Genomic DNA, 10,575 nt, shown 5'->3' with positions numbered 1-10,575 from the left:
TCCTCTCCTATGAAAAAACTCCAAATGCAAGTAGGCGCTTGACGGATAAGTATCACGCGATCGGAAGATCGACTCAAGGTTTTCTCTGAGTGGTGCAGAAAAAAATTTTCGATGTTTTTACAGATTTTTTATAGCAATTTAAGAAAGCTTTTGTTGTAATCATTTGTTTGCAAGAAAGCGAGTTGTCACAAGGTTGGGCACTAAATTTCTATCTCACCTCATTTTTTCAAATAATTGCATATTTTTTGTTCATATATGCTGAAAAAAGCCGGTTGAAATTTACTAGTGCGGCCATTTTCTAGTTTAAACATAGTTTTTAACATATCATGTTTTGAAAAAACTTTCAGTTTTGTTATTAAAAATTTTGGTGCTCCAAATTTTTTGAAGAATCCAGCAGATTCTTTTCAAGTAGTTATAAACCTGCCAAGTATCAATTCGGCTATTATAGTGTTTATTTTGAAACACCACAGAACAATCACTCGAATCAGCTAATCAAAAAATAAATAAATATTTTGACTGTATAAAAATACTTTTTTAAAAAACAAATGAAACCTGATATTAGCTATCTGATTCTTAAATCTTATCATTCATAGCTTATCCTTGATATTAACAGTTTGATGGGGTTTTCACGCAATTTCAGGTACTTCAAATAAAGCTCCCATGTTTCAAAGGTAGCATCAGTTGTGATTGAGATGGCAAAAACTGAACTCAAAAAGCAGATGTCGCTGAATTGTTTCGTTTATTTTAGTTGTGTGCTTTTTCAAGAGAAACTCACGTTTATTTTTATGTTTTGACGGTTTGACTTTGGTTTATTTTCATTCTTTCGGATTCAGTTAACAACTAGAAAGCAAAGTACAATCACAAATAAGTCAAAAGTAGAAACAGATTGGAAAATGGAGCTTGACGTTTAGTTCAAAAAATAGATGCTAATTTTTAGTCTTCCCATTTGCGTAAAAGAAAGAAAGGAATTTATCCGGGAAAAGCCAATCAAATTCTGAGACTTGGGGAAGACAAGAAACAGGATCATGAGATCCATCAAGCGTCTGAACCTATACTATACAGGGTATGAGTTAGGTTTGCATACAAAAATCAAAAAGCAGATAAAAAATAAGTTAATTAGGTTTATCTGCGAAAAACTTCAAAATCATAAAGAAGCAAATTAAGCTGTCGAAAAACGAAGTGCAATTGGGCGAGAAATTATAAATGATAACTCTCAGTTTTTTAGATTCCCCAGTGGATTAAAAATTATCCATGGATCATGCTTTTTCAAAATCTGTTGGTTTAATCATAAAAATATCAGTCATAAAAGGTTTTTGAAATTTACAGTCTTATGGTGATATAGTTTTACATTGAAACTTTCTGTCTGATGGCTATATGATTTATGAGTGAATTATGTTAAATCCTCAAATTTCCATAAGTCAAACTTCCGGTTTAAATTAAGGAAGTTGTTTCAGTGTCGAATCAATGACAAATAAGACGGTGGAATCCTGATAGGCGAAGGACCGGATGAGCGAAAATAAAAATCAACCAATCAGATTTCAGTATTCAAAAATTTTGAAAGAAAGCGCGAAAATCTCAAAGAAAGTTAACATTTCCAGGGACTAAATATTAATATCGGCCGAATATAAAAACAGCAGAAATAGGCAAAATTTTCAATTTGTCACTGACGGCCGGCGAATTAGAACAAATTTTATATTTCAAGGGTTACGTTATAAAAGAGAAGTAAAGTATTGCTTCATTTAATTTCTTTTAATTGAACGGACCATTCGGTCCTTCGACCATGAGAACTTAGCCCGCTCGGTCCTTCGCCCATGAGAATAGCCCCCCAAGACGTAGTCTCTAAATTAAGAAAGTATTCAAAACTTTTTCAAAATTCATTAAAGCCCTTACTGTCTTGATTTGAGCTGCAATCAAAAACATTTTTTTGCTACCCTTGGTGAAATTTTCAAAAGTTTTCTCAGTCTCAAAAAAAATAACGTTTGAAAATTGAATTTTTGCTTTTTAGACATTTTAAGCTTGAAATCATATAGTCATTTTGAGAAAATTTTGAGATAAATCATACCTTATTTTTGATACTTTTATTTTGCTACGTACATGGTGAACTTTTAAAAAGTCTCGAGAAAAACCTGTTTGAAGTTCTCACTTTTTAGACAATTTTAACTTGAAATCATACATCATTTCTTACTTATCATTTTGAGCTATAATTACTAGCATTTTCATTTCGTTAATGAAGTCATGATAGAAATTGATTCAACCAGAAACACTTAAAAAGTATTAAAAAATGAATAAGGTATTAACTGTGGTAGTGGGAACCTACAGTGCTACTAGCGCTGCAACCAGCTATTCTTTTTTGTTGTCTTTGTACCAGAAAAGAATTAAATGAAGCCACCTGAAGCCATTTAAGAAGTTTTTCTGTCGCTTCGAAATATGAATAAATACGTCAGTTTAAGAAACACGAGTATTCATTTCCACTTCTCAGTTAATTTTAAACGCTTTTTCGCTTAAAAATTTCGTGATTGCTTTCGCTTATAATTTAGAACCAACCGCTTTTTAATCGCTTTTGCTGAAATTAAGGCTATAATCTGTTATGTGGTAACAAAAATATCAATTTTTTTCTGAAACGAAAACTCATATTACCATTCTTCTTAATCTTTTTTATTTGCTTTTTATTTAAATTTCTATTTGGAAGTTTTCTGATTTTAGTTGTCATCTTCAGCTGTCTTCCAGACTGTTTGTAACTATTCGCAAAGTTTGCTACGAAATTCTTTGCTTCTCTGTCTGAAAGTTGCATTGCTTTTTTTCTTTCAACTCATCCTGCTGCCCAAGAATATCACATGACTTTTAATCAGCATACGACGGTTTTTATTTTGCCTGAACTTCATGTTCAAGCAGGTTTTTTCGCCTTAACTTTTCGTTTGATTAATTATAAAAGATACTACCAAAAAAGATAAAAAGCTGCTAATTTGGGACATCGTTTTATGAATGAAATTTCAGTCTTTGGGCTCGAGAGTGAAAAACGACATTTTTCTGTTGTCTATGGTTTGTTAGTTGTAAGAAACAGATTCTTTGTTTTTCCAACGTCCCTATCCACTGCAGGGTTTCCTAGGAGAGGGGTGCAATCCATATCGCCGAAATCACTCCCACATTGAGGAGGCGGGTGACTTTGGGAACCCTCGGATCGGGACTGAAGTGGGATCCGAACCCACGACCCTCGTGTTAAGAGGCACGCGCCTTAAGCGCTCGACGATGGCCGCTCGAGATTTTCCATTTGTTTGTTGTGCATTTCAGATATGATTGAGTGAGAGATGTCGACTGGGTCTGGATCGGACGAGTGGGAGGAAGTGCGCAAACTCAACTCACCCCCACGTAAGTTCACTGATCATAGTTATCATTCAAGTTTAAATAAAACAAGTCCACGAGAGAACTGACCAGATTATTGAACTGACTCTTCAACCATTACGTAGAACAGCTGTTTTCACTCTGATGTTACTCGAATTGCGTTTTTTTTCTGGCGGTTGACAATCATTTACCGAGATGTATAAACACACGAGTTATAAGTTACCGGGATTTTGCTTAGTCGGAGATGTAAATGGAAGACCGCAGCATGCTCCAAAGCATGCTTAGTGTAAGTATGATATTTGAGTCCGTGCAAAAGCAAGTTTTATCGTTGGGTCACCACTATTGTCTTGAAGTAAAAAAAAACGAGAAGATTGGTATGCTACTTTCGAACCCAGAAATATATGGGTATGAATTTATTATTATTATTAAGGCAACCAAGTATCATTGCTGTACCTCGTTTCCATTACTTTATATGATAAGTCTTCTAAAAAAATTGCAGAAAATCAGTTTGAATAGTTCATTTTTTATTTAGTTTTTTTTAGTTTAATGTGAGATTTAAAGGTGATATAAAGGGACATATTTGATACTAAATATGAGGAAACTCTCAATATTACAAAAGTTAAAACAATTTTTTGAATAAACTTCAAATTACATGACTAGCTTAGTTAACGTTGAGATGGATGCCGCCATATGCCTACTTCAAGCTCCTTACTGTCAATCTGTCAGTCACTCAAGTGCAATTGCTGAAAAAATCAATCACAAAAGAGACGGCTGACATTAATCTTGTGTCCGTCCGATTTAAGGTTGAGATAATTCCAATTCTTAAAACTACAAAAACAACTACAAACTACTTAAGTAAAAAAACCTTAAAACAAATCTCATCGGTGAATTTAAAGCATGAGGGTGACCGATTTTACAAATTATTTCGTGTTTTATCGAAGATACTCGTGTCCATTTTGAGTCTATCAGAGTTGAAATTGAAATTCTAAACTTTTTTTAGCGATGAAGGAGATCACGTTCTTCTGGTTCCGGGACTCCGATGTCATTCTTCCCGCAGAACATGCACAGTTCTCGCTAGTCGTGCTCAGACTTTACGCCGCCACTGAGGTACAGAGATTGCATTCACTTCCAAATATGAAAGTCAAAATAACTATTTTTAAGATTCTTCAATGACCAGGGACGATATCCTCAACAATACATTGTTGTCCACCTCTTTTGGACATTAGAAAATGCTATTAATTCATTAAAATTTGAATGTAAGAATATGGCAACTTAATTTTTAATGAATCGAAACTGAGTTTTCTAAGAAGCTTGACGATTGAGTCAGCAATTCATACAATAGTCAATTGCATAAAATGGGTTTTGCAGGAGAGGGATCCAAGATCCAATGTAGTTATTTTTTAGGCAGAAGCTGATATACAATCACGGGTCCCGGTAGGCCAAATCCTGAATGATTCTATTAAAACCAGGAATTTATATCACACTGAAATGATTCTACCACAAAAATAAGTTTTAAATTTCCCTTTGACTGTTTATTGATTTCTTTCAAACATGTTTTCAGTCGACGAAATGGCTGTTGTTTTTTCAAGCGAAAATTTTATCAGTCATACCTCTATAGCTTAAAATCGTTTTATTCTGCCTTTAAACTGCACAAAATACCTGTTTCCTTAATTTGCAATCTACTCAAATTTGTAAGAACTTTTCTGTTGATATAATTCTCTCTATGAAGATAATTCCATCTATAGATGAACAGTTTCAGATAAAAACAAATTTTAAGACGGCGTTAATTTCATCTCTTTCTTGCGCAGACTTTTATTCAAACTTGGTTCAAACTGAGAGTGTGTTTAGGAGATAGATGTGGAACTGCGACTGGATGAGAGCACAGATGTGTTTGAGTCCAAGCCAGTCTCAGTGCACGTGGGTCCCTACGAGGGCAGCCTCATCATAGGCGATGACTCATTCTACCCTCTCAACAGTTTCGAAGTGTTCCCGAACAGAAATAGAGTTGTGCTCAAAATTAACCCTGGTCAGTCAATTTCTTCACAGAATGTTCAAATGGGTTTGATGTGTTCTTATTTCTGTCACCTTGTTCCAAATTGCGTGTATTTGAACTGCTCCAGCGTCGATTTCCATCAGAATTTTTGTAGCAACCCCTATTATTTCCCCCCATTTGTGCGGGATACAACCGGTACAAATTGGGAGGAGAATAGAAGGATGTTACATTTCTCTTTTCCCAATGAAAAGGCTTGTCTACAAGCCAAGAAACTATGATTTACCTTAAACCATGATTGAAAAAAATGACTCCAGCCAAGAAGACGAGGAAGGAAGTTCAACAAGTACAATGAAGACAACTAGGCAAATGCCTCAGTTGTCTCTTGACGAATCGCTAGATTCTGAGGTCTTCATAATTGCTTTTTCAGTTTATTGTTGACCGGCTTTTTCCTCGCCAGAGAACGTTGTACGGTTCCGATCATTCCTTTAGGATTGATACGACCACACCTTCAGTTCGCCTATCTAATATGACGACCGAGATTGAAAAAGCACAAAAGTATTTTAGAAAATGTGCAGAGGATTCCGACCCGCCTGGTTGAGGGACTCCAAGGCTCACATATTACGAACGTTCTAGAAGTTTAAATTTAGCATCATTTGAGTATAGAAGAAAAAGAGAAACGAAACTGTTGCTCAGCTAATGTGACTCCTGGAAGAACTTGATCAGAAAGTTTTGAGACATCTAAATAATTTGTCTCACATCTTCTTTCTGTTTTTTTTCTTTCTCGGTTGTTTCTGGTTAATGTTAGAGGCAGTGATACGCGATGTTTTTCGTCCTCAGGCATTGTCATTCTGATTCAGTCCTCTGAAAACATTATTTTATAGTGGAATATCCAAGAATTAGGTACTGGGAGTATGCTACTAGGTACTAGAGGTAATACTGCACTAAATCCAAACCCCCATTTTTTTTCGTGGTTAAATTGGCCATAAGCAACCCAAACCCGTGTTTTTTTTCCGTGGTTCAGTTAGCAATAGAGTTTTTTTTATTCTTAAGCCATAAAGTTTTTTATTGTTAATTCCAATCTTTCATGGCGATGAACATTGTTTATTGTATGAGAAACGTGTTGCGTGTTGCTGATACTTTATAGTTTTCTTAGATAAAATGATGCAAGATAATTCAGTGTTTCTTTCAAGATAATTTAGCTCTCTCGAAAAGATAAGGTTTGATTACTGAGAAAAAAAACCATTCAATTTTCTCACAAACAAATCTAATCTTTTCGAGAGAGCTAAATTGATTTTTTAAAGAAATTTCAACGAAAATACAATCACAGAGAATCACTGAATTATCTTGAATCGTAGAAAATAGAGTCTGTACCAAAGTTATCAGTTTTAAAAGGTCCATTGTGTGAAATAAGATGATTTCAACAACAAGTTCTTGATTGTTTGATATGTAGTTTGACTGAATTCTCATTTCAAGCTTGAACCATTCAAATTTGTCTGTTTTAAAAAGTACATATGTCTCCAAAATAGATCTACAGATCGAGATATAAATTAATATTTAAATGTTCATGTAATATTTACATTATCAAAGGTGTTTAACGGAAGATGAAATATTGATTTACTTCGTTTGATTTCAGACTTTTCCCGCTTGCTTTGCAAATTTTTCCTTTGACCGTCGAAATTGGAAATATTTAATTTGTAATGCAAAATGGCAGAGCTAAAATAGAAAAGCGGGATGTTAAATTATGAAATATTCGGTTTTTATGACTTTAGAAGGAGGAAAATATATCGTGTACGTCTGTATTCATCATTGAAATTTCAATCATCATTGTCGTTCACTTATACCGCCGTCCTATAGTACGCTTTCATTGATTATTTACTGAATCATCGTCGCGCTCACGTATATTGCTCATTTATAAAAATAAACAAAAAATATTTCAATAAAATGCGCGCCTATTTGTTTGTTTGTAGATTCGATTGCAGACGCTTCAGGTGAGTACATATCAAGTAGCGACGAAAGCAACAATAACGACAAATTGGAAGAGTTATCGGAAAATGAACAAAGAGTAAAGGGAAAGCAACTTCTAATTTCGGTTTCGGACGAAGAATTTCGATCTTCAGAGGACGAAGATCCGACAGGCGTCGGCTACAGTTCGGCAGAAGACGAACAAATTAGTGTGTCGTACGTCCCCGAAACAGAGTCCGTATTTTCCAATCTATTTGGTAAAAATTTATTAGACGAAGAGAATCGAATTGAAGAAGAAGACGATAATTTGGAAGGTGTTGATGAGAACGAATTTGAGTTTCAAGATAAAACTTATGTTGAAAATGAAATTGATACGGAATACGGAGAATATGAAGAAATTCGTCTAAAAACATCCGAAGAAGACGAAGAAGAGAATAAATCTTCAGAAAATGGTGTGAATCAAATGATTCGAAAGTACTCAAAAGATTCGACGAAAGTGGAACAAATGACGTCATCGCAAAGTAATATAGAGAAGGACGGGTCGCCGAAAATGATCACGACACCAGGACGAAGTACACCTTCGACTGTGATTGACACAAAGTTGTCTCCGGTTTCTACGCCTAGACAGTCCGAGGTCAGTTTGCGTAATAAGTATTATTGCTTGGCTTTATTGAATGTTTTTTTTTTCAATTATTTCAGAATCTTTTTAATGGAATTCGGGAAGTTCCAATTTTGTATTTCCATTGCGTTTTCCATTGAGTTTATTTCATTCTGTCACAATTTAATTAGTTTTCTTTGAAGCCATTCTAGCTAGTCAAATTTCAATATAAAATCGTTTAACGTAATTACGAATTTAACTGACTGTTTTTCTCTTCCTTAGACTGGATATATTGAGGAAGAAGGAAGTAGACACTCCGATTTGGACAGTGAGATCCAGGAGTTACACAGAAGGAACACAGAGAAAGACAACGAGATACTGAGACTGAAGCGAGACATGTTGGAGCTGCAGAGGAACAACCGGAACCTCCAGTCGGAGCTGGAGAAGCTGCAACAGTCTGTAAGTGGAAAGCGTTCGAAAAAGAAATTTATATTTTATTTTAATCGTTCGAGTATTATTTTTGACTTTTGCTGGAATGCCAATAAACTGAGATATCATTCAAGTATATATTCGCATCAAAGTGAGTGGCCAGAACAAAAATAAGCTATTTTGATACGGCGTTTTGTTACCTGATGATTTGATTTGTTGCTCTAAAGTTGAATTTGATGCCCTAAAGTTGAAAATCTCTATTCTTCGATTCTCTCGAGGGCTCTATAAAAGTTACAGACATGTCATGAGGTATTTTGTCTTTTTTTTCAACAGGATTTAGACGAGATTCACAATCTGCAAGATGAAAATCAAAGACTGGAATTGCAAATTTCAATGCTAGAAAGAGACAACAGAGGTCAAAGAAAAAATGGTAAGTTTATTACAAACAACGAGGTAACCTTTTTGAGCAGTTTCCAAGCATATATGTGAAAACTTATCTGTTTCATTTTATTTCAGACGTAGACCCAAAATACGACGCGCTGTTGAAAGAAGTTGAAATCCAAAAACGGGTTATTTGTGAACTAGAAGCCGAGAAGGAAATCTTGGACAAAAAAGTATGTAGTATTTACGTTTTTACAGATTTTGTTTTGAAAAAATTATTAGCTTTGAAGTAGAATGAGCTAAGCTGCAAGAAATAATTCTGTTTTATGAGGAGGTAATTCAAGTTTTTCGAAGCATATTTTCCAAGTGTGCATGAGTTGATGTTTATATTTCAGGTTGAATCCTTGCAAATGTCTCTGAACCAATCAAAAACGTTCGCGGCGATTGACGAAGAAACAGAACCCGTCACCGATATGTCGGAGTCCATCCAGGAACAAAAATCCAATCCTTTGCCGCAATCTAACGAAGATCCCATTATGGAAACTGACAATCACAAAAACCGAGAATCATATTCGCCCAAGAGGGAAAAAGATAATCATAGCCCGAGTAATTCACTGTCTGCAGTAGATGATGGCAACAGGAGAAGTCAGATACCATACGGGATCCGCCAATACATGCAAAATGGGCATAGTAAAGAACCTGTACAAAGTCCTTCATCGAGTTCAAATTTTGACCATTTTGCAAATGGCCAACAGAAAAATGGCCATCAGACCAATGGCCACTTAGAAAATCAGTATGAAGTTTCGCCCAAATCGGACGACTCGTTTGTAGCACCTGATCTCAGCTACACAAAATCAAACATCAGTTTTCTCAGAGAACGTCTGGGTGATTTGAAAGTGAAGAATGATGACTTGCATGATAGATACTGCAAGTTAGAAGAGTCTTCAGAGAGGAAAAGGGAAGCGGAGTTCGGAAATATGCAGGAGATCTCCAAGTCTAAAAACCCAATAGGTATTATAGAGTTCCCATTTTTCTATTGTTAATTCATTTTGCAACAATGTTGATTAAGGACATCGAATTGGATGGTAATTTTAGCTGCAGTTCTATATAAAAAAGTGAATAAGCACAAGATAGATAGTTACATGTAACTTAAGCAGAACGCTATTGCTATCATTCTTGTAGAAAAATTTTAGTAAACTTATTCGAATGTTATCACATACTTAACTAACTAGAGCAATTGTTTCAAATCCCATCATAAATTTTGACTGTTTTCAGAAAAGTTCCGCGAAGGTCTTTTGGAAGACCACGCAGAATTGCTAGAAGCCACTGACAAGGAAATAGACCGCTTAGTAGATCGCATAACGCAAAATGACCCCCTGTTTAACCAATCTAATCCAGATTTTAAAAATGACGAAGATATGGCTGAAATGAGGTACGAGGGGTCTGAAAAGACCCTGTACCAAACCCCAGGTAACTTGGAGTGGCGTGGCGTGCTGTCTTTTGGTGTGAATAATATCTTTTCTTAGTACCCTCCTTGGATAAACTGTACCCCTCTCCTTGTGTAATCTCAACATTTTTTTTATTACGTGGCGAATATGCAATATAGGGATGAATGCTTTTTAAAATTATCAACCCCTTCTAGGTTGATGGATTTGATTATCTCAGCTCTGTCTGCTCCCTGTAGAATGACTTAATTTTGTCAAAATAGAGAAATCATTTATTTGGGATCTTTTGAAGCAAATTTTGAGCCCGAGAAATCATTTTTTGAAGGTTTTTGGCCGATACTAGTCCTTTGCTAACTTAAATAGCAGTTTCTGTTCCGACCATTTGAAAAAGTGGAAGGAAGTTTGTATTCGGGTGTGTTTTAGTTTTT

General features: G+C 35.2%; 1 protein-coding gene across 3 annotated transcripts in view; it reads left to right on the top strand.

Moving 5' to 3' along the window:
* The window catches only part of LOC134843598 (putative leucine-rich repeat-containing protein DDB_G0290503), a 210,754-nt gene that overhangs the window by 191,151 nt on the left and 9,028 nt on the right, over positions 1-10,575 (top strand). Inside the window, exons 2-11 of one of the 3 annotated variants that reach the window (XM_063859749.1) lie at positions 3,289-3,366; positions 4,340-4,446; positions 4,744-4,773; positions 5,188-5,365; positions 7,300-7,928; positions 8,175-8,351; positions 8,655-8,751; positions 8,838-8,935; positions 9,098-9,713; positions 9,978-10,172. In XM_063859749.1, the coding sequence (XP_063715819.1) occupies positions 3,306-3,366; positions 4,340-4,446; positions 4,744-4,773; positions 5,188-5,365; positions 7,300-7,928; positions 8,175-8,351; positions 8,655-8,751; positions 8,838-8,935; positions 9,098-9,713; positions 9,978-10,172 (2,188 nt within the window). In that variant the 5' untranslated portion in view covers positions 3,289-3,305. The remainder of the gene's footprint in view (positions 1-3,288; positions 3,367-4,339; positions 4,447-4,743; positions 4,774-5,187; positions 5,366-7,299; positions 7,929-8,174; positions 8,352-8,654; positions 8,752-8,837; positions 8,936-9,097; positions 9,714-9,977; positions 10,173-10,575) is intronic. The other 2 variants (XM_063859750.1, XM_063859751.1) reach the window with 2 other exon arrangements.

Source organism: Symsagittifera roscoffensis, chromosome 4 (genome assembly GCF_963678635.1).
Source record: "Symsagittifera roscoffensis chromosome 4, txSymRosc1.1, whole genome shotgun sequence".
Taxonomy (NCBI): Eukaryota; Metazoa; Xenacoelomorpha; order Acoela; family Convolutidae; genus Symsagittifera; species Symsagittifera roscoffensis.
Note: the sequence above shows the minus strand (reverse complement) of the source record. Positions and strands in the feature narration are given on the sequence as shown.